The sequence below is a fragment of the Pteropus medius genome, unplaced genomic scaffold (assembly GCF_902729225.1).
Source record: "Pteropus medius unplaced genomic scaffold, Ma_sr-lr_union100, whole genome shotgun sequence".
Classification (NCBI taxonomy): domain Eukaryota; kingdom Metazoa; phylum Chordata; class Mammalia; order Chiroptera; family Pteropodidae; genus Pteropus; species Pteropus medius.
The window spans coordinates 59,857,412-59,880,602 of record NW_024344378.1 but is presented as its reverse complement, the minus strand read 5'-3'; the positions used below and the strand labels follow the sequence as shown (position 1 = coordinate 59,880,602).

Here is a 23,191-nt window from a genome sequence, read left to right as displayed (position 1 = left end):
CAATTCTACTTATTCCAGTCTCCCAAACAAAGACCGCAGGCTTCTGAAGACAGTGATGGTCCTGGTGTGGCTTGGAGCTCTTAGACCCCCAGGAGGGCTCTCAGCATTGGCTATGGATGATCCAGCTGTGGATACACACATATGTCCTGCACCATGATCTCAGTGAACTCTGTGTGAGAAGCTCTGTGTGAGAGGCTGTGGGGGTATGGAGACACTGGGCACAGAGTGAGGGCATAGGCTTTGCTGCAGACACCTGGCTCCATCGCTTGTGAGCTGTGCCACAGTGGCAGTTACTGGACCTCTGTGAGCTCCACTCTTTTATTGTCACAGAAGTAGAGTCAGATTGAGGAGCCTGAGAACTCATAGAGAGAGTGGACCACCTCTTCTCTCAAGGAGAAAGGAGTGATGAAATCAACCTGTCCTGCAGGGCCTCAGTTGACCCTCTGAGAATTCAGGTACAGATTTCATCTGAGCTCCACCAAGACAAAAGGAAATCAGCTTGGCCAAGGTCTCTTGCAGGATGACACCTGCCTGGTCTCTGCCCAGGTCTCCGGAAGGGAGATGAAGACCATAGGATTTCAGTTGTGATGCCCTGAAAAGCACCCACCTCAAGGTGTCAATTATGATACTGCTATGGGCTGGAAATGTGTTTCCACCCCAACTCCAGCCAGGTAGGCATTCCTGGAACTAGGAGAGAATAACGTCCCAGAAGTTAAGGGGTTGGGAGCATTGTTTAGAATGATGACAACTGCCCCTAGGTCTGTCACTGGCACTCCCATGCCCTGATGCTCCAGTGGCCTCTGCATGGGCTCAGCCCTCACCCCTTCTCCTTTCCTCTTTCCTGATTCCTTCATGATGCCTGGCTAGTGATGGCTGGTTCCCTGCATCAGTAATCTCTTCTGAAAGTGTTCTGTTCACCTTCTGCCTCAACTGGAGGCAGTCCCTGGGGGTACATATCCCTGTGCCCAATCATCATTCAGGTAGCTTGAATGTCCTTGTGGATGACCCAGGCCTAATCTTCCTCTCTCAGCCTCTCAACCTCCCAACTTTGACAGTCTAGCCTCAGCATCCACTCCTGCAATCATATCTTGGAACTATCACTACCAGGAACTACCCCCACTGAAGTCTCAGTTTCAAACATCCCATACTCTTGACTTATTTCACTGATACCCCAAAAACCATCGGCCCCACTACCTATTTCGACTATCCATCATCCACGTCTGTCTTTCACTTCCTTTCTGTCATGGGCTGAATTGTGTCCTCCCAAAATTCCTAAATTGAAGTCCTAATTCCCAGTACCTCAGAATGAGACTGTATTTGGGAGTGAGGTCTTTATTGAGGTAATTAAGGTAAAATGAGTTCAGGTTATTAGGGTGGGCCCTAATCCAACATGACTAATGTCCTTATACGAAGAAGAGATTAGGACACAGACATTCACAAAGAAAAGACCATGTGAAGACACAAGGAGAAGACAGCCATCCGCAAGCCAAGGAGGCAGGCCTCAGAAGAAACTAACCCTGTTGATACTTTAATCTCAGATCGCTAGCTTCCAGAGCTGTGAGAAAATAAATTCCTGTTGTTTAAGCCACTCAGTGTATGGTACTTTGTTATGGCAGCTGGAGCAGACTACTATGCCTCCTTACTGAGTTCAGGTTCCAACATTATAACTGTTTCCTTGTCACACACACCCTTCCCTTGGTCATATTCACCAGCTTTGTCCAAAACTGGTGATTCACCCACCTACTCCTTGCCTGAACCTGAAGAGCTGAACATTGTGGGGAGTGGGGGTGGGGGATGGTGCAAAACAATGCTAATTTTTTTCTCCTAAAATGTATGATCACAAGTCCTCAAATATGAGTAAGTTCTCTTTCCCACTTTCTGAAAGCCTATTTCATGTGTTCTCTTTCATCTCCAGAATTTCGTCCCCTGCCTCTCAGCTCATGGATGTGGCTCTGTCGATCTGAGACCAGAAGTCACCAGTCGGGAACCTCCTCATTCTCCCACTACCATAGCACAATCTTATGTATCTCGGACCCAGGTTTCTGTTTTCCTTGCACAAACCAAAAGCTTCTTTTTCTCTGGGCTCTGTTTCAAGAATTCCAGGACTGGTTTTCTGTGTGAAGGACTGGTTTTCTGCTATGCAGATGATACAGTCAGTGCTAACTGGATTAATCGGACTTCTGAAGGGAAGGTGCATGTGCCCCTCCTTTCTGTCACACATCCCTGTTGCAAGAATTCCATCTTTCCATTGACCTTCTCTCTCCTCATTAATAATTCTCTTATGGGATTAACTCCATGAATTTGTCTACATGCAACCATGCCCTTGCCTCTCCTACTAAAAACACTTTCCTTGATCCCCTTCCTTTTCCAGCAATTTCTCCATTTTTCTGCTCCTTTTAAAACCAAACTGTGAAAGAGCCATCCACACTTACTGATGCTACTTATTGACCTCATCAACAATTTCTCCCTGCTTTTGGATCACATCCATCAGCCTACAACCATTCACTCTTCCCACTACTCCAGTCTGACCTCTGTGAAGGTCACCAATGACTCTTCCTTGAGCTCTCAGCAGTATTCCAAGTGGTTGGCCACTCCCTCATTCCATCTTGGATTGTTGTGACTCATTTGATTCCTTTTGCATCTTTCTCTACCTGACCTCCGAGGCCCCGTTCTTTTGCTTCTAGATGATCTCACCCAGGTCCATGACTTTAAATATCACTTATGTGCTGATGGCTCTCAAATTTATAACTCTGTACTGACCTCTGTCTTGAGGCTCAGACACATAGATCTAATTTGATGTCTCCAGTTGGATGACTCAAAGCATCTCAAACCTGACATAATTGGAAAGAACTTCTCCATGCTGTAGCCACTTCCCCACCTGTTTCCCACCTCCGTGAATCGTACCACCATCCACTCAGTTGCTCAAACTAAAGCTTAGGAGACTTTGCCACTTCTCTTTTCCTTCTTCTTCTACTTTGAAATATATGTAGACCTTACCCATGTCTTTCCCTCTCAACTCTAGCCCAAGCTGCTATAATCTTTCACTTTTATACAGAAATCATTTCCTAAATGGTTTCCCCATCTGCCTTCTTGGGAAGTGGGGTGGCCATTCCAGAGAGGAGGGCTTTGTAAAGGACTGGTTTTCTGCTATGCAGATGATACAGTCAGTGCTAACTGGGTTAATCGGACTTCTGAAGGGAAGGTGCATGTGCCCCTCCTTTCTGTCACACATCCCTTAGAAACAGCACTTCCATTAGAAATCCAGATCAAAATCCATTAACAAATTAATTCTGATTAGTGCAGTCCAAGCCCTGAGACCTCAAGGCAATCATGAGCAGGGAGATGACTTGGCCTGGCCTGCTAATAAAGTGGAAACTGTACTGGAAGCAGAAGCGATTATTTTGATGCCTCAGGCTGTTCCTGGAGAGGAGAAGAGTGGGATTTGATTACAACATGGTCTCCTGAGGGAATTAACTCACTTTCAAATGATAAATTATTAATTCCTCAACTTGGTTAGGTCTATGAGAACGAGCTCAGTTCTCATACCTCCTGGTGGCCTGCGTAGTCCCTGATTTAGGAAGAAGCATTCATAGGTGCCCAATAACTGGATGAAAGAATACTTAATTGGTAAGTGAGAAATAAGTCTGGGGCCTAGTATATTTAGTAGCCCTTCATTCTTTTATTGAACAAATATAATTGGGCCCTTACTGTGCTTGGCATGGCAGATTCAAAAATTAAACCAAATAGATAAGGCCCTTCCTGGACTTTATTGACTGGAAGAGGAAGGCAGATAATCAGCACGACTCAAACAAATGAGAGTGAGAAATGCAGTCAGAGTATATTAGGAGAGGGATGCTCAAGGAGGGCCTAAGGTGGTAACACCTGAGGTGAGATCTAGATGGTGCAAAGAGCCAGCCAATCCTGTGAGAAGAACTTTCTAGGGAGAGGGACCAGAAAATCTAAGTACCTCTTGCCAGAGAGCCAGGTCCTGCTGCCTTCTTATTCTCCCGGTATGACCAGTATGGCCATCTTTGCCTCATGGTAGGGCAGGCGCATCGCTGCTGGCCTGCTGGTTTTGCCCACAGTCAGTTTGCCATTCTGGATGCTATCCTTCTCTCCTGCCTCTCTCACTTATGTCACAGGACTTTGCTCAATTCCCACCTCTTCTAAAGAAGCCTTTCTAAAGCCTCCCAATTGGAAGGGCTCCCTTCTCACTCTGAAGTCTTGAAGCATTTATTTGGCACCTGCTGTGTCTATTATGTTAAGTGGATAGATGTCACATTACCATGTATTTGAACCTGCTCCTGCAAGCCCTCTTTTCCTCTGTTTCTTTCAAGTGGGCTTGGGGGTAAAGTTTTCATCCTCTCTGCCTCTTATACTCCCCAGGCCTAGGCCAGGTCCTCAGCTTACAGACACTCAGGGAGTCTTGATGGACACTGAGCCAAGTGAAAGCCCGAGTGGTAGATGGAGGCTCACAGAAGTCTCATCTGTCATCCAAGAATCTCTAGCCTATGCAAGAAAGGTAGGCTCTCCATCCAGTTCCTGGGAATATGACTGGCTTTGGATTTGAAAAGTAGTTTCCAGAAGTATGATTTAAAAATGTTAAGACTATTACTAGCTTTCTTATAGGGATGCTTGGAAACATTCACAAAGGGAGCAGCCAGTCCAAAGGATAAGGTCAGCTTGAAAATGAGAAGTTCTAGGACCAAGAAATCACATGAAGGAGGCAACCAACCACCCTTCCAGAAGTGAGCTCCCTCCCAAATCCCCATCTGACAGCTCTCCCAGTGACACAGACCCCTTAAATGAGAATGATCCCTGCCCACAAGAAAAACACAACTGCTTAATTATAGCCAGCCTCCTTCCAGCTCAAAATCTTCCCTTGCCCAGTATTCCCAGACAAGCCAGGATTCCAGTGCTAATCAGCCTCACCCAGAAAGCTGAAATAAGAGGGTCAGCGTCAAGGTGTATCGTCCGACAGCAGAACTTGTTGCCAGGTCCTGAGTTGGAGGGAGGCCTGAGCCCCCCATGCAATGGCAAATGGGGATGAGGCATGGTGCCTGACCCTGGAGGAGGGAAAGCCAATGGGCGTGAGAGGATGAGATGAGTGTGGAGATGTGCTGGACACTACTGCTGACCTTTCACGAGGACCGTCCTGGCCTCAGCCCACTCGCTCCTCCCGTCTGATGTCAGCAGGCCGATTGGAGGCAAACGTTCATCCTCGTTGGAAGCCATTTTGACTATCTTTCTCAACTGAGTGAACAGATCCCCCTCACTGAGACGGCGGAAATTAATGACAACATCCAAGACAAAGAACTGTAGGGGAAACAGGTCAAACATGTCACTCATGGCAACTGGCCCAAGGCGCCAGGCCTTCACTGAGCCTTCACAGGTGAGAACGGATGGGGATGCTCAGGCCCAAGGTCTCTGAAGTATGTGATGGCTCTGAATAGTCACAATTTGGGACCAACCCAACTCTGTCAGCGGTACTGGACTCCAAGCTACTTCAAATCAAAGAAGTCCAGATTAAACTTAGCTAAAAGAACATTTGATTTTGTGGTTCCTAGTTCATGTAAAACTATCATGTTTGTGGGGGAATTGAGTATAGATTGGTACAACCACTGTTGGAGGAGGCTGTGTCTATCATTGCTAAAAATGTGCATACCCTATGACTCAGTAATTGTACTTATAAATACATACTTTAGCCTATGGCTTAAAGAAACATACCCTAGTGCCAGAAGACCTATACAAGAATGTGTATATCAGCCTTGTTTGCAGCAAGATGGTAGAGCCTAAATGTCTCCAGTAGGTAATAACTAAGTAAAATGTACCTATCCAGAGCATGTCTACCTAGTAGTTAAAAGGAATGAACTAGTTCTCGATACAGCTACGGGGATAGATCTCAAACATCCTGGTGAGTGGAGAAAAAAGATCAAAGAAGCCTTCAATAGTCAGTCTGTAAAGCTGTCCATCTGCCTGTGTATAGTCTCCAGGAAGGCCACAGCCTCAGTGACTACATGTGGAGGGGCTGAGGCCATGCTGGGTCTCATTAACGACCCTCAGCCCATCCATTCAAGTAGCTCTTTTGACCTGACCTGGTTAAGGATGGAATGGGAGCCCATGGACAGTGTTCTCAATAGATGACTCTCCTCATTCTTAAAATCTAACCAGTAGAGAGAAATGGGACTGACTAGGAGTCAGGAGGTCCCACTTTGGGGCCACTCTGGCCCAGGTCACTGTGAGACTCTGGGAGAGGGCTATGAGTACCCTTGGAAAAGCAGGAATGGATGAGCACATGTGTGCCCTCCCCAAGCCCAAGAGGCTGCAGCAGCAAGGGGCTGCTTACCTGGTTGCAGCAGGCCACAATGATGTGCTCCGGCTCGGGCATGACACTGCTCTTCTGGGCCACCAATGTGTCCTGTGTGTGGCCAGGGAGCCGGTAGGAGGAGAAGAGCCCATAGTATTGCTTCATACAGAGCTGCTGCCCTGACTGCTGGCCTTTGGCACAGTCAGTGGGGATGGAATGGCTGGAGGGGGAGAGAGGCGGAGAATCAGAATTGGTTCTACTAACCATCCAGCCCTAACTTGATTAGGCAAAGCAGGGCACAAAAACTAGAACTGCAGTACAATGGCAGTCAAAGAGTTTGACTCTCCACTTTTTAAAGTACTATAATGCCCGATTTGTATGGCCAAGGAGACCCTCAGGGTTTCCTCACCCGTCTCAAGTACTACAGTGCAGATCTTGCCATTTTAGCCCTCTGTGCCTTTGCTCATGCTGATCTTTGCTTGGCATGCCTTCACCCCACCCTGTGCTTAGCTAATCTGTTTAGAAAACCCCTTCTACTCCTCCAAGAGCTTACTCCTTCATGACTTCTTCTAGAAGCCTCCTCTGAATTCAAGGCAGAAAACTCTTTCTCCTGTGGTCTCAGCATATTTTGTGTCTTTCCTTTCTCCCTCTCCCCCTTTCTCCTCCTCTTATTTCTCCCCCACTATCTCACTCCCCTTCCTTCCTTCCACCCTTTCAGACAACAAATGTTTTTGAGCGCTCCTCTGAGCCAGGCACCATTCTGGGATCTGAAGAAACAGTGGCAAAGAAAACATGAGTTTCCTGCTCTAATAGGGTACAGGTCTTGGGATATTTAGGTTGGGCACAGACAACAAGCAGCAGACTGGTAAACAGGAGGGTTTCAGGTAGTGAGCCAGGGTGACAAGGAAGAGGGGCCAGGAGCAATCTCACTGATGACCAGACGTGTGAGCTGAGCCCTAAGGATTAGAGGCAGCCATGACTAGAGCTGGGGCCCATTGAGGTGGGCCAGGTGAGTACACCACAGCCCTGCTGCTCCAAGTGCAGGTATTAAACTGAGCTGTAATGACCAACACATGACAGAGTGAGTATAGAAATCCAGAGGGGGCTTTCAGAAACTTTTGCATCAATCAAGCAGAGGAATTTTATGTCCATTGACTCTAATAATAAAACAAGTGGTCTCATATTTTGTACTTTCTAATAATTCACTTTTGTAATGTTTTACAAACATTTTATAAAATTCAAAAATATGTTAGTTCTTCACAGATTATTTGATGAACACCAGTTTAATGTAGAAAGGAAGCCAGTGGGGTTGAAGCTGAGTAAGCAGGCTCAGACTGAGGAGACCATTCTCCTTGAGTAGCAGGTAGCAAGGCTGACTCACCATGCCTCTCTCCAGCAACTCTCCCTTTGCCACCTTCTCATGTGTTCACTAGATTCCTGATACACATACAAGTGTGTATATACAAGGGATTGAGGAAGGGCATTATTTTAAAGATATCAAGGAAGGACAGTGCTTATCCCAGGAAAAGGAACTGTTAATGGTTGGGCCAGCTAGGGTAAAGGTCATCCTGATGCTGAGAGGTAGATGGGGTTCAGTGACAGGAACACAGGAACCAGGAACACAGAGCTGAAAAAAGACAAGGTCCCTGCCTTCTGGAGCTCCTTGTCTAGTGTGGGATGGAGAGAGGTGAATCAACAGGCTGTGCTGGAACAGGGCACTACCCTTTTCAGGCTGGGCCCAGTCCTACCTGTCCAGCAGCGCCTTGTAGTTGAGTATACCAGAGATGAGATTGGCAGCAAACCTGCAGAGAGAGATGAGGCCTTAGCCTCTCCTTTCAGGGGCCCAGGCTCCCTCCCTCCCTTCAACCTTCTTCTCCCTCCTTTCCTTTCTCTTTCTCCCTCCCCACTTCCTTCCTCCCTTCTCCCTCTATAGTTTGCTCGCTCTCTCTTCTCTCTCTCTCTCTCATTCTCTGTCTCTCTGTCTCTCTGTCTCTCTCTCTGTCTCTCTCTCTCTCTCTCTCTCCCCGCCCCATTCCCCAAATTCAGTGACCACCCACCAGATACCAGGTCTTTGTGGTGTCCTAATCAGATGGGATTCCTGCCACTCTCCCACTCCATGCTGTCAGTCCCTCACAAGCTTTAGATTAAAAAGTGTTCTCATGGAGAGAACTTCAGGGAGGAGAGGAAACTGGAAAATGAATGATGAGGAGGAAGAAAGAGAGGAAGCCAGGAGAGGCCACAGAGCAGTCAAGAGAGGGCTTGATGGTCAGGGATGGGGTTCTTCCTAGGAAAGGCTCATGCTGGGGCAGGACTGGACCAAGATCCCAGGGTTTTGCATCGGGAAATCCAATCTCCTGGGCAAAGTCAATAATTTGGTTCTCTAAATGCTAATGAAAAATAAAGTGGGTGCTGGGAATAAAAAAGATATTAGAGGACCATACCATGGAACCATGTCACCTTAACTGTTCATGGATGACAAACCCTGGCTTAATTGCATCAGGAGAAAAATGCTCACTAGGATGAAATTTTGATAACTGTTTTTAAAAGTCATTCACCCATTCATGCACTTTGTTTATCCCAGGGGAAGGGGGAAGACTGCCCCAGACGATTGGGCTGGTCTAGGTGAAGAAGGAGCGGGTATGGATCTTCCAAGCATAGCTGAGCCTTATTCGTAGGCAAGGTGGGCCCCGCCTCTTGTTCTTTTCCTCCCTATGAAAGGTCCCTATGTCATGCTCCCTTCAGGTCTTAAAACCAGAGACCTGGATTTGGGTCTGAGTGACTACTGCAGAAAGACCTTCCTCCCTGCCCCACCCCTGCATAAGTGGCCCCTCCATTGTCATCTTTGGGCCCAGAGGCCAGTCCAGCAGCTCAGTGAGCTCTGAAATTTCAGCAGATGGCACAGGATCTGGCGAAGGTGGCTTGCAGAAAGGAACCATTTCCACCCCATTGGAACCTCTGTTTAGAGCTGGGGGCTGGAGGGCAGCAGAGGTCTCCCAGATCACCTGGGGCAGTGTGTCCCACTGACAAGTCCCAGCACTGGCAGGGTCAGAGGGTACCCACCTCCCCCTAGAGCCTCAGTCAGGCCGACTGCAATGGGAACACCTTGGGGCCCATGCTGTCCATTAGTGCCCATCCATCTCAAATAAATACATTCTGAGGAAGACTTTGTATTTGTTCCTCACACACAACCTCCTTTCTGACCCCGCGACCTGGACAGCTGCTGTCTTGGGGCCATTTGGCCTCAGAAAGCTCTGCAAAGGCACAAGCTTTGGCCTTTTGTTCCTGGTGCTGGGTACAGGACCCTTCCCCAAGGCAGACTCCCAAGATGCAAGCCCAGGAGCACAGTGACCTCACCTTAGCTGATCATTGGTGTCCTGGAAGTGTTGCCGGGCAAATATCACAGCTGGGCTGGAGTTGACAGGCAGGGCCAAGCGGTTGTTGAGATACATATCATTCAGCCAGTACTCAGACACCTGTGGGGGAGAGTGCAAAAGGGGTGCCCTTAACCCTATGGACCATGTACACCCCTCCAAACAAGGGCACCTTACCTGTGTACCAGTCCCTTCCTGGCAGCCCCGAGGGACAACTGGGACACTTTACTGGATCATGCACTTTTTTCATTCATTCATTCCACAAACATGCACTGAGTTCTAAGATCCTTCTGCTAGGATCATGTGCTTCCCGACTCACATGCCTATCCTTCATCCTTGGTTCATACTTTCTCCTTTCCTCCATCTCAGGTTCCCATCTTGGTTGTTTGGTGCTTCATCCATGTTCCCTGACCATCCTTATGAGACTTACATTCCTGCCTTTCACCCCTCTCTGTTTTCCTGAACTCATCTCTATCTTCTGCTGCCCCATACCTGTCACCCATCTATCCCCCAACCTTGTCCCCATCTGCCCCATCCTTGCCCTTCTTTGTCTCCCATCTATTTCTCCCATCTGTCCCCCTCATCTCCATCTTTACCTCCCACATCATGTTTGTCTGTTCCTTACCTTTGTCCCTTACTCTCCCCCATCTCTCCTCCATTCTTGTCCCCCATCTGCCCCATCTTTTTCACTTACCTCTCCCTCATCCAAATCCCTCTGTCTCCATGTCTGCCTCCCGCCTCCCAGTCATGGATCCCTTGTCTACCCTGTCAACTTTCTCCCAGTAACTCTTACCCAGTTTGCTGTCTTCTCCTGCTGCTCCAGCAGCTTCTGCTGCAGGGTCTCCCCAAGGCCACCAGGTGCCCCAAACCGCTGCACTATGGCCTGGCTCCTCTTGAACTGCTCTTTGGGCACCAGGTGCTGCATGCACCGTAGGTAAGTGGCCAAGGTCTGCTGCAGTGGGGGCACTGGGAGTTTGGGCAGCCCCTGGAAGAGAGGGTTCACAGGCACTTGCTATGCCTGTCCTTATGTGTAGTCGATACCTGTCCCTAAATTGATGCCCAATGTTTGTCTCCATCTTCCCCAATCTTTGTTCCCTATCCTGGGACTCATCTGTTTCCAGGCCTCCGCTCAGAACTGTGAATTTAAGATGTTCCTGTTTGCTTTCTTTCATACCCCTGCTCTGCTCCCAGGAGGGGACAAAACATAGAGGAAAAGACGTTGATGTTGGACCCAGACAGACCTTGGTTCATGCTGTGACCCCTGCAGCTGACCAGCTGTGTGATCTTAAGCAAATCATCTCTACCTCTGTGCCTCGGTTTCCTCCCATCAGATGGGGATAATATAATAACCTCTACCACTCAGAGGGTCATAGAGATCATGGATGTAAAAGTACTTTTAAACCATAACGAATTGGTCTATGATGAAATAGTCCTGTTATTAATATTGACTGCTGGTCAATTGATCTATGGACTCAAAGGCTATGACTCTAATGGAGAGATTTCTATAGAGGAAAAAAGTGGGAGACATAGTTCATTGCTTGCCCTAATGACCAGAATTTTGCAAGATGTTTCCTGGGAAAGTGACCCATGCCCTGGGTTCTTTATTAAATCTCTCCTAGTTATGAAACTCCAGGAGGAAAATTCTGCTCTATGTAGGTGTAGGGGAAGAGAAAAGGTGCAGTGGAAGTTCTTTCTCTCTTAATTTTTCCAAGTCTCAGCTTTCTCATCCATAGGACATAAATAATGATTTCTACCTAAGAGGGGCACAGAGATGATTAAGAGAGAAACAACTGGCCCCAAATAAGCACATCATTAAATGTTATGATGTTACTGTCCTTATCTCTGCAGAGGGATTCCTAAGAGGAAATCCATAATCTCTGGGGGCCTCCAAAGTATGGAGAGAGTCTAAGTAGAACTTCCCACTAATGTCCTTCCTGTCTGGGCCCTGTGCTTCCCAGTTTACCTGCCGTGTTCACCAGGGATCTCACGTATATGTTCAACCATTTTACGGCTTAACCTTATTGACAGATGGAAAAACTTTGACCGAGAGAGTAAAGAGATAGTCTAAGGTCAGCCAGCAATTTGGTGGCAGAGCAGGGACCTGAAATCAGTGTTTATCCAACTGCTCCTTCTTCTTTGGCCATTCTCTCCTTTCTCTCTTGCTCTCTTTTCTATCCCCTTTCTTTCTTCCTTATTTAGTTGGAAACCAGGACTTTTCATATTATTGCTTAAATTTCACAAAGTTGGCAGATAGCGGGTTGCCTTCTTTCAGGGGTTTTTCCTCTGTGGGATGGTGCGGGTGGTGAATTTCCACTCCAGGTAGACTGTGGAGTAAAGGGGCCTGTTGAAAGCTTGCCTCCACTGTACTCCTGCTGCTGCACAGGCTAGAGCCTCCACACCCACCCTGGGCAGATGGACTGATATGAATATGCACTGATGAGTGAATGGAAGTCCCCCACATGTCTGATCCTGTGTCCAGAGTTCACTACCCTAGCGGGAGGAAGGAGGGTGTTAATGTTAACTCTGGGCTACTCCTGCCCTGGGGACCACTCGATGGGTCTGAGCAGCGTTTCAGGTTGTCCAGCCCACTCCCAGAGAGCCAGGTCCAGGTCTCCCATTCAGCCAGTTCCCTCTCCCTTCTGTTGGGGTCTGGGGATCTGTGTGGTAAGCGAGTGAGCAAGCACCTACAGAAAGCTCAGTGCAGCTCGTGGTATTGCCAAGAGTACCAGCAGGTCTGGCTGGAGCTTCTGCTAGAAACAAGCCACTTCTGACTCTGCCCTGGGACTCAGCCTGGGTTATGGGGATTTGGTGATGGGTAAAAAGGAACAAAGTCAGATGTCTCAGCCTCTCGGGGCTCCTCCCAGACTCTCATAGACTTCTGGCCCACAATAAGGACAGAAGCAGGGACTTATACTAATGAAGGTCCTTGGACTCTAGAGTCTCAGGTCAATACACATTTCCTGGGCAGTGCACATGATCCAGGCTCTGGGCTAGACTCAGTTTCAATGGAGAGACAGGGCTTGCTCTCAAGGCAGCCACAGTCCAAAGGGAGGGACACATCATGGAGCAGAAGCAACAACAGAAGTGTTGTCAGCTGCAATGGATAGGACCATGTGGTGAGCAACTTCATGGGAGAAGCCAGAAAGTTCTTATCAGGGTTTCAAATGAATCCTGGGGGATGGGGGTGTCAAGGAGGTGTCAAGAAGACAAGTGTGGCAACATGCAACATCCTGGTAGTCAGATGTGTTGCTTTATCACTCTAGAAGGTGAGAGGAGTAGGAGAGAAAATGCCTGCTCAGGGAGGAGTGGTTTGTCTCAAGTCAGTGGGAAAGATGGTGCCTAAGGCTCCAGGGCTAAACTAGAGACAACAGCTCGGGTGCAACAAGACTTAGAGTAGAGAATTCAGCCTTACCTAAGGAACTCCACTAAGCTCAAAACTATTGAGAGTGAAACTTAGGGTGGGGAAAAGTCCTGAGAGATAAAAAGAGTACTTGGCTCTGGTCAAGGGCTCTCCCTGACCTTGGGGGTTAGGAAGTGTGGTTGTCAGTATTCCAAACTAGCACCCCGTGAAGCTACTTCCAGCCCCACACCTAGGCCTTCCCAGACTCCTCAACAGGGTCAGGGCAAGGCTTCAGCCTGGACCTCATTCATGCCCAGGAGAGTACAAGGCTAGGGGCCGGGCAAGTGCTGAGGGCCAGTCCCACTCAAGACTGTTCTGGAAACAAGAGCATGTCAGTAGGGAGAGCAAGGATGAGAAAGAGGGCTCCAAAAGTCACTCACAGTTTCTTCCTCACTGCTGGGAGATTTTGCTGCCATCTTATGGGGGGCTTTTTCCAGGATGGGCATCTTGGTGACTTCTGGTTGAGAAAGCAGAAGTGCGACCTAAGGACCAAGAAACAGGAAGGCATCAGCACAACAGCCATGTAGACCTGCCATGAGTCCTTCACCTTCCATAGTCTGACACCCACTCACTCCCTGTGAGGAGACCAGAGCTGGACAGTAGTGCACACAAGTCTCATTGTAGGTCTGATCTCAATCTCCTGGCCTCCAGACCAGCCATCTCTGACCACAGTGTCCTCTCTGAGCCCCCAAATAGGGGAATATGGGGCCTGAAGTGACCCTCCAGCTGGTACCTGCTTTACCAGACTGCTGTCATCCAGGCCCAATTGACCACCTCAGGGTAAAGTGGGAAGGAGCAGGGCTCTAGATCCTTGCCCACTTCAGATCCACAAGGGGTCATTGGCAGAGTTCCTGCCTGGTACCAAATAGACGTGTAATTTAAAGATTAAAACCTCTCTTTCCCACTAGACTGTGAGCTTCTCCAGGGCAAGACTATATCTGTCATGTTCAGTGTTTCATCTCTGGGACCTAACTGGTGCCTGGCATAGAGTAGGATGTGTGTTGCAGAGCTGAGTAATAGAAATGCATGCATACATGAATGCGTGTCTGAATGGATATATGCCTGAATGAATACAAGGCTCTCCAAGACCCTGGGCTCCAGGAGGCTCTCTGGGCTGATTGAGAGCCTGCCTTGTGGTCAAGGCAGGGAGGACCCTGAAGCCTGCTGGACAGGCTGTGACTTAGGCAGTCTCTGGTCTGCAGATTCCCAGTGTAGGTGACATGGGAATGCTGAAGGAGGTGATACAAGAAAGCTGGGCAGCCCAGGCACCTAGGGGCCACGTGACTCAGCTTGGAAACTGGTGAATTAATTTCGAAGGAGGAGTAAAAGTAAGCCAAACGAAGAGAGACAAAGGTCCATTTTTAAGGCTAGTGGGGCTCACCCTCTACCCTCAGATAGCCCTCTAAGCTAAGCATAAGCCTGTAGAGACACACACACATGCTTTCCACTCACTCCTCTCTAATTTATTACCAAGAGCTTAAAACTGATGCTTAGCCCATTCCACCCCTTACCCTATCCTCACCCCAGGCAGGCACAGTCCAGGTTGGGGCTGGGCGTGAGCATAGTACCCAAGGACAGAATATCCAGAAAGATGGATGAACCCAGCACGGGGGTGGAGAAGCCTTGGGCTGCCTGGAAGTGTTGGGCAGAGAATGTAGAGTCCTTGCAGACACTGAACAAGAGCCTCTGGACTAAGTGGTCCCCAGACCCATTAGTGTCATAGAGTGTAGGGGCTGCATCTATTCACTGCAGAAGTGGCAGTATTCAGGTGAGGGTCCACCAACAGTGTGGCAGGGTTTTGAGGGGACAAAGAAGGGTGAGGTCAGCTTGGTAAGAGCCTTAGATACAGGGTGGCACATGCCTTCTCTTGCTCTGGTCCTAGGCCAGCACCATAGCGAGAAGATACTAGTCAGACCTCAGAGATCCCACCATCTGGGAGAGTGGAAGGAGAGCTAAGCAAGATGGTTTCCTAGGGGCTAAAGGGGAGGGCCTGGCCCTTACTCCAGATGCAGTTTCTCCTTGGCCCTTGGTGCTTAGAGGGTGTATGTGCCTATGTGTTCAGTCTGTCTGTTTGATGCTTTCTCCGCCAGCCTGGCTTCCAAAAGCTTCACGCAGAGATCTCTGTTCTGCCCTAGAGACCCAATCTCAGCTCTGCCCTGCACCACAGGCTTTCAACATGCTCTAGGGACTCTCTTCGACCAGGCTCGTACTTGCCGGCGGCGCCAGATCCCCACCTCCTTCCTCTTCTAGAGTAGGAGAGGCGAGCTCGCCCCCGCACTTCCGAGTGGTGGGGGGTGAGACCTGCGGGCCTTTCGACTGGGCACAGAAGGTCTGCACCTTGGCACATGGCAGATGGAGGTCCAGGAGAAGTGAGGACATTCATGTGGAGCCGCGGAGCCCTGATGGTCAAACCAAGCCTTTTCTCCCTAACGTCTTATTGTCCAGCTCCCCCACTCCCTGTCCCCACTCTCCGTGAGGAAGCACTAGAGCCGCTGGATTCCTCAATCTCCTGGCGGTCCCCCGACGGCCGCTGCGGTTTAGGACTTGGAGAACTCCGCAGGTCCTGGGACCTCTGTCCCGGCGCGGTCTCTGAAAGGAACCTCCCTCCGGTCCCTGAGCTTTACTCCCGTGCTGCGCGCCAGCCCAGCCCTTCTCACCTGCTCTGCTCGGCTCTGCCGCCTTGGCCGCCGCTGCACCTCACGGACCAGGACTCGGGGCGGGAGTGTGAGCTGGAAGAGATCTGGAGGCACGTCAGCAGAGCGGGGGTGCGGGCTGCCGCTTCTGTCGGTGGTAGAGCCTCCGACGACGTTGCCGCGTCCCCGCGGGCTCCCGACTGGCTGCCAGCGAGTTGGCCGCGCCTGTCCTCTCCTCCTCCTGTTCCTCCTCCCTCCCCTCCTTTCTTTTCCTCCCTTCTCCAGCCCCACCCTGGTCTCTCTCTTTCTATGTCCTCTATTTCCCTTGCGCCCTCCCCCCGCCCTCCGCCACTTCCCGGTGCCTTCCGAGATCCCACCTCTAGGTCCCCTGCCCTGGCTCGGACCAGTTTACACAAGGGCAGCAGAATCCAGGACCGAGAAGGGCATGCAGAACATTGCCCCACCCATGCCCATTGCCCCCAGCCCAGCAGTCCCCAGTCCCCGCGCTCCCCAAATCCATTATCCTAGCAGCGGCTGCATCTGCAGAACGCTGGGTAGAGTTAGGTCTGGGGAGATCTGTACCCTCCGCACCGTCTAGGTCAGGCTCAAACCCTACTACAACTCCTTTCAAAATTAATAATAATAACACCTCTTTGTTATTCACTGCAGGTCCTCCCTCCTTTTTATTTCCACCTCTGTTAGCACTGTTGGGGGTGGGGAGAGATACAGACTTGGGGATGCTTAGAAACACCAGCCAGAAGCAGGCACTTCTCCTAGACAAAGCACTCCTCCCCCAGCCCACACATAGATCCTTACAAGCAAACACATACAGACAGACTCACAAAGACAGACCCTGTCCAGACAAACACATAAGAGACCACCCACATGCAGACCAACGACAAACGTACACACACTAGCCATGCAGATTCTCTCAGGCGTTGTCTAACTCTTAGGTATTCCTCAACCAAGCCACCTTTACTGCGCGCCGGAATGGGAGGACTCTGCGGCCTTCAACAGGCCGCAGGCTCCAGGACTGGGAGTGGCACACAAACGCGGGCCTGGGTCTTCTGAGGACCCGCACTCAAAGTGGGGAGACGTCTCTGACGGCTCTGGGCGGCTGCTTCCATTCAGGACGGTGTAGAATTGGGAAGGGGTGGGGTGGGGGTGGGGGTTTGGCACCAGCTCCAGCACTCGCACCCTCTCCAGTCGCGACTCCGACCCGTAAGGCGGGGACGCAGCAGACACACCAACAACTGTTCCCCGACTCCCTGTAGGATGGAGCCTGGTTCTCTAACGAACACACGTCACACACGCATATTTCTAGAGATCGGACCTCGCCCAGAGCAGCTTGGCTCCTTCTCCTTTTCGGAGCCTGGATGCCGGAATTCAAGGGAAGCCCAGCCCTGGAGTCTCAGAGCTCTGTGTTTAACGCAGGGCGTGTCCTCAAGGGGTGGGGCCTACGGACCCTGAGGGAGCGGGTCCGCAGGCTCCCCAAGGCGGCGCCCTGGGGCACTGAGCTGGGCTTGGGAGGGCGGGGCTGTCGCGGGCTGAGGGAGTCATATGAGGTAGGATGTCTGTGGGTGAGAGACCTTGTTGGGTTTGCTTCTTTTGTACGAATTTCCTTTTCTAAGTAGCAAAAAAGCCACAGACTCCCCGCGTGCCCGCCGGGCTGAGACCTGGATTGGGGTTAGACCTAACTCACCCTCCCTTCCGTCCTGGCCCTGACCTGGCCGCCCACTCCCCATCAGTAAAGAGACGTGGGATCGGACATATATGGTTTATTGATTCGGACCGAGGACACCGCTGTGCAGCGGGCAAAGTTGGCACTTGGAGGAACGAAAAGGGAGACAGTCAAACGCACATCTTTATACAGGGTGGCCGCGAGGTACAGGCCCGCGCCCCTCTTATTCTGTGCCAGAAGCTCATCCTTTTGCATGCCTCCGTGCTCCACGCCCCCTGGACGAAAGGGAGAGGGACACAAAAAGGGTCATGGCTAGGGGACCAGAGCAGGGGAAGTCAAGACTGGGGCTTGCGCTAGGGTACTCCCTGCAGGGTTAGGCCCTGAACCTGCGCTGGCTAGTGCTCTCACAGAGCAGCAACCTTGACTCAAGGGGTGGGGAGTGGGTGCGTGGCCTGGAAGAGGAGCGGGGCTGTTAGCTGCGGGTGTAGTAGTCGTTATAGTCATCCTCGCAATCGTCAAATGGACCGGAGGTGCTGCGAGGAGTTCCGTCTGGGTCGGACACAGGCCGTTCACGCAGGCGCATGGCATCGTACAGACCCTGCGGTGGCTCATCCAGCAGCACTTCGCGCTCGGAGCGGGAACGCGTCAGGAGGCCCACGTTGCGCAGCAGCAGCAAGACAGGCGCGTAGAGTAGGTTTGCCAGACCCATGCCAAGGCTAAGCTGCGCAAAGCCGAGCGAGTGCACGATGTGGCCCGCCACTATGGGCCCGAGCGCATAGGCCACAGAATAGGAGATATCGGCAATGGCGTAGACGCTGCCGTAGACGGAGACATGGCGTACGTCCACGAGAAAGGCGAGCGTGGGCAGCAGGGCTGTGTCGACCAGCGCAATGCCGAAGCAGAGGCCGCACAGCGAGACCACGAGTGGTGTGAAGGAGCGGCAGGCGGGCACCACGCACGAGCTGGCGCCAATCACTGCCAGCCCAAGAGCGCCATAGAGCCACTGCAGGTGTGGGTAGCGCGCCGCCAGGCGCACAGTGAGGTAGACGCCCAGCACATGTGGCACGAAGGCCGGCAGCCAGGCCATGCCCATCTCCCACTCAGATGCCGCCATCGTGTGCTTCATCCACGTGGCAATGGTGGGTTCGAGGAAGGCGAGGGGGATGTTGCAAGTGGTGAGCGCGCCGGCTACCACAGCGATGTAGGGGTCCAGCATGAGGCGGTAGATGGGCGTGCCCACCGGCAGGTTGGCCCGCGCCCGAGCCGCGGCAGAAAAGGGCTTGGCTACCGCCAACAGCAACAGCGCGTCGAACAGCGACACAGCGGCGAGCACCAGAAAAGGCACGCGCTTGCCTGCGAACTCGTAGAGGATGCCCCCGAAGGGTGGTGCCACTAGGCTTCCGAAGCTGATGAAGGCTAGCGCCACACCCAACGCTCGACTGCGCTCAGGTTCCTCAGGATATTTGTCGGCGATCATGGCAATGCCGGACGTATCCGCGAAGGCTGAGCCCAGGCCTTGGAGGCTGCGCGCAGCAAAGAGCGTGGCGTAGTCTTCCGCGAAGGCAAACAGCACCGTGGAGGCGAACATGACGCCCAGGCCGATGAACAGCGGCACGTCGTAGCTCATGCGGTCGATGAAGGGCCCGCTCAGGGGGTTCACCAGCAGCTGCAGGATGGCCTTGGAGGCAAACAGCACTCCAATCTTCACGTCCTCGCTTTCTGTAGGGTAGCGGGGCCTCAAAGCAGATCCGGCAGGCCACGCGGCCGTCGGGGACTCTGAGCTGTTGACCACGTTGGCACTGACATTGGCCGGAGTGGGCGACAGCATGGTGGATACCCACACTTCGGGGGTCGGGGTGGGGCTCTCGCTGCCGCCGCGCATGTGGGCTATGTAGTCGGGCACGATGGGCACGATGACCATGTACAGCATGTTGTCCAGGAAGAGCGCCACGCACACGATGACCAACAGCAGGCGCCGCTGCCGCCGGGGCTCCTGCAGCGCCGCGCCCACCGCCTCCGACAGCTTGGTGGCTGCCTCCCGGGCCTGGCCTGCTGGTTCCATTACCCGCACCCGGCCGCTTTTCCAAAGATACCTCCGCTGGGGGTGGGCTAGGGCGCCCTGCAGTGCAGCAACGAGGGCACAGAAGTTCGGGGGCGCGGTCCGCGCAGCGCCCCCTGTGCTTCAGGTGGCTGCAGGGATCATGGCCTGCGTCTTGGGAAAGACAAGACCCTGTCCCGGAGGCGCTGCCGCTGTTCGTTGCGGAGCCGAGGACCCTCTGCCGCTGGGTTCAGGGGTGGTCAGGGAAGGCGGGAGTGTGGAGGGGTCTGGGCCTGAATCTGAGCGCGCTGCGCCTCAGGAGTGCCCGGAGCCGCCCCCGCTGCGCTGAGAGGCCGCCCGCACCGGCCGAGGGGCATGCTGCTGCCGCCCGCCCGCCGGCTGCTCGCCCAGCTGCCGCTTTCCCCTCCCCTCGCACTGGCTCTTGCCTCCTCCTCCTCCTCCTCTTTTTTTGCTTTTCACTCGGGGCTGTGACGCGGCGAGTCTCGGCCCCCGAGTGGTGCCCCGGCCACTTGCGTCGCTCATGCTAATACGACGTCGGCGGGGCGGGGGCCAGGGGCGGAGCGCAGCCGGGCGGGGGTCCCCTTACCAGAAGCGCCAGGGCTGAAAGCCCCAGAAAGGGGTCTTGGTGCAGAAAGAGTCCCAGCCAAGCTCCTGAGGATGATGGGTGCTCCGTTCGAGGAGCAGGCTTTCTGCCCACCCAACCCCCCGTTAGGACCTGTGGGGTCAGAGCCCGCTCTTCTCCCCCCATGAGGGGGCTCGCAGCGGCTGCTTTTCCCCCGCCCAGCGGGAGAGAGGGGGGCGCCGGTGGCTGAAGATCTCCGTCTCAGCCTGGATCTTGGCACACATCAGGCAAGATGCCCCCGAGGTGAGCCGCGACTGTGCCCATCTGTTCTAGCAACTGGATTGTGGGGCGGTAACTGGAGGGGCGCAGGGTACAGATCCCCCAACCCTTCCTCTGGCCCCGCCTCCTGGCCCCTTCCACCCCTGGGAAGGGAGGGGGAGGCGCAGAGACTGCTGGGCCGGGCTCCGACTTTCCAGCCCAAGGGGAGAATGTCACAGCAGAGAATTCCTAAGAGCATCTCGGGAACGAGCGGGGAAAGTCGCCTTGCTCCCACCCAGGGCCTGGAATATCAACCCTGCCTCTCCCACCCTCCTACACTACCTCGCCACTCTCTCCCAGCCAGTACTCCCCCTTTTCTCTTTAACTGTCCAGGACCCCAGCTCCGCCTCTTTTCTCTTTTCTCCTCCTCACTCCCCCTCCCACTCCCAACTCCTCTCCAGCCCTGAAACGCTCCAGAGGAAGCCCCCACTTTTCTTTAGGCCTGCCCCCTCCCTATCCCCCATCCCATCCCCTAATCCCCAGAGCTGCCTCCAAGTCCCAGGTGGGTTCCAGGAGTGATGTGGCCTGTGTCCTGTCTTGGGGCTCTAAGAAAGCCCCTGTAGGTGCTGTGCCCAATCCTCCAGGCAGGACCCAGCGGCTTTGCTCTCATTAGAGACGTAAGGGAGGTTCACTTCCCGGAAAGCCCACATTGTCTGAGACGCCCCTCTCAGCAGACTGCATGAGCCGCCCTGGCTGTGCGCTGGGCCCTGTGCATCCCCCAAAGAGCGTTGACCCTGGATGGCACATCGAGTCAGCATTCTGGTCCGTGGGTTGGCAAGAGAGAGGCTCTTAGGCAGCTGAGGTTGGGATCTTGTGTTATTGAGATTACAGTTCTGTCTCTCTCTTCCAGTCAGAGAGAATTCTTTCATCCTCAGAGAGGATTCTTTCATCCTCCTGGCCTCAAAGGCAAACTAGCATTAGGTACAGCTTCTTCCCCTACCATGCTTCCCACCCCAAGGAAGCACCATGTTGTAATGCAGTGCGAAGAATTTAAGCTTTAGAGACAGATGGCTCTCAGCTTTGTCACTTACTAGTTGGGGTGCCTGGGAATTACTTCGCCATTCTGTTTCTCAGTTTCTTTGTAAAACGGGGTAAATAATAGTACCTACTGCTTAGGGTGCTTGGCACATAGTAAGAGCGATGTGTTTGCTATTGTTATTATTATCATCTGTAAAATGTGCTGTTTTATCTTCATTTCACAGTTGTGGGTCTTGTGCAGAGCAGATAAAAGGTATAGGGGCAGCCCGGCTTCCTGGCTAGTCCCTCTTGTTGGATGGGCATTGTGATTCCAGGCTCTGTACAGGCTGGTGGAAGGCTTGAGGGCATTGGAAAGTTGGCTTCTGTCCCTGAGATGGCTGTGGGACAAGGTAATGGAGACCAGGGCATCAGGGTGAGAGGCAGCAGCCTGCTACCTGTTATCTAATCTCTCCACTCAACCCAGGCACCTCAGGGAAAAAGAAATTCTTCCATTTAAGGAGCTGCCAGCACTTGCTCTGCAGTGGCCAAACTGCCCTCTGTTTGAAGGAGGGAAAGAGCCCCAGTATGGGGGCAAGCCTGGCTCTGGATGACTTTGGGCAAGCCACAACCTCTCTCTGGGCTCTAGTCTTAGACTCTGTTAAGTAAGGAGTTAAGAGAGAGCTCTTTCACTGCAGCTCTTGGGCAGAAATGGATGCTGTAGAAGGGCTCTGCTGGGGTGAGAAAATTATTTTAAATTTTATTTGAAGGTCTTTAGTCACTACACACACATATTCTCCAGCTCATTGCAAGCTCCTTCCAGCTGGCTTTGCACATTTATGTCATTTGTCTGGCTCTCCAGTCATTTGAGTTTGAAACCTCTGGCCTTTTCTGACTCTCCCATTATGGGTCTTTTAAAGAGGCAGTCTTTTAGCCTACAGAACAATTATTATTTATGTGTATATTGTTTTTCTTGTCAGAATAAAAGGGGAGATTTAAAACAGAAGTTTCCTGTCTAGTGTTAGAAGAACTTAGAACTTAGTGGAATCTTAAAGAAGAGAAACTTTCCCAGAGCCTTCAAGGTACAGACCCCTTCTCCAAGCACTCTGGCCTGCATAGTTCATGGTTATTCTTGAGCATGAAGCCAAGTTGTCTCTGGGTTCATTTCTAACTCTCCAGTCCTCTGTTCCCCAATGGCAGGAAACACTCATTTATTAAACACTCTGTGCCAGGGGTGTTATGTGTGCTGTTTTATTTGATTCTCACTGAGTTTTGGTGCAGTGTAGGTGTTATTTCCCCTGTCTTACTTATGAGGAAGCAAGGCATAGAAAACCAGGGTCACTTGCCCAAGATCCCAGCAGTAGAGCCTGGATTTAAACCCAGGCTGTGGGACCTTTCTTGTGGTCCTCCCACTGCCTCCCTATTCTCTGTGCCTCATTGTGCTTCTGCTACTCCATCTGCAAGCCGGTCACATCCTGGCAGTGTAGGGGAGAGGGGCAAATGATCCATGTGAGGTGGAAGGTCCTGGTCTGGTGCCCTAAGGAGGCTCCAGGACACTAAACTTCTTCACTCTCCAATTTCAAGCTCAGAAGGCAACCCCTCCAACCTGTCCCTCAGCAGCCCCAAGAACTAGAGTGTAGGAGTTGTAGGGAGATAAAGACCCTATGCCTCAGCAAAAGACTTGGGCCTGTACCTTGGCAAGATGCAGGAACAACCCCATTCTTGTATGGGCCTTCGGGGAGCTGTCCAGGGTTCTGGCCTTGACTTAACCACTTGCCAACCTGCCTCCCACAAGGGCCCCGCTCCTCAGTCTTCTTGCACTTGTGGCTTCTTCTTCAACAGAACTTTCTGGAGACTCCTTTTCCTAAGCATAACTTACAGGAACAAGAGAATTTCCCATCCAATT

The 23,191-nt window shown here is 52.0% G+C and overlaps 2 protein-coding genes across 2 annotated transcripts in view; both read right to left on the bottom strand.

Annotated features, from left to right (window-relative positions):
* CHAT (choline O-acetyltransferase) overlaps positions 1–13,527 on the bottom strand; it is a 44,767-nt gene extending 31,240 nt beyond the window's left edge. Inside the window, exons 1-6 of the mRNA XM_039872453.1 lie at positions 13,459–13,527; positions 10,472–10,663; positions 9,662–9,780; positions 8,056–8,109; positions 6,347–6,527; positions 5,139–5,316 (exon numbers count right to left, since the gene is read on the bottom strand). Coding sequence (XP_039728387.1) covers positions 5,139–5,316; positions 6,347–6,527; positions 8,056–8,109; positions 9,662–9,780; positions 10,472–10,663; positions 13,459–13,524 — 790 coding nt within the window. The 5' untranslated portion in view covers positions 13,525–13,527. The remainder of the gene's footprint in view (positions 1–5,138; positions 5,317–6,346; positions 6,528–8,055; positions 8,110–9,661; positions 9,781–10,471; positions 10,664–13,458) is intronic.
* A 4,337-nt stretch (positions 13,528–17,864) lies between these two features.
* Positions 17,865–19,973, bottom strand: SLC18A3 (solute carrier family 18 member A3). The gene is made up of 2 exons (XM_039870920.1): positions 19,756–19,973; positions 17,865–19,572 (listed from the first exon to the last, which is right to left on the bottom strand). The coding sequence occupies exons 1-2, from the start codon at positions 19,971–19,973 to the stop codon at positions 17,865–17,867; spliced, it is 1,926 nt and encodes a 641-aa protein (XP_039726854.1).
* Between the last annotated feature and the right edge of the window lie 3,218 nt (positions 19,974–23,191).

Excerpts from the sequence above, each read along its gene's own strand:
- SLC18A3 (XM_039870920.1), bottom strand. The coding sequence starts at position 19,973 with ATGAGCGACGCAAGTGGCCGGGGCACCACTCGGGGGCCGAGACTCGCC. Across the intron at positions 19,573-19,755 it reads CGCAGCGGGGGCGGCTCCGG|CACAGGGGGCGCTGCGCGGA; the intron begins GCACTCCTGAGG and ends AGCCACCTGAAG.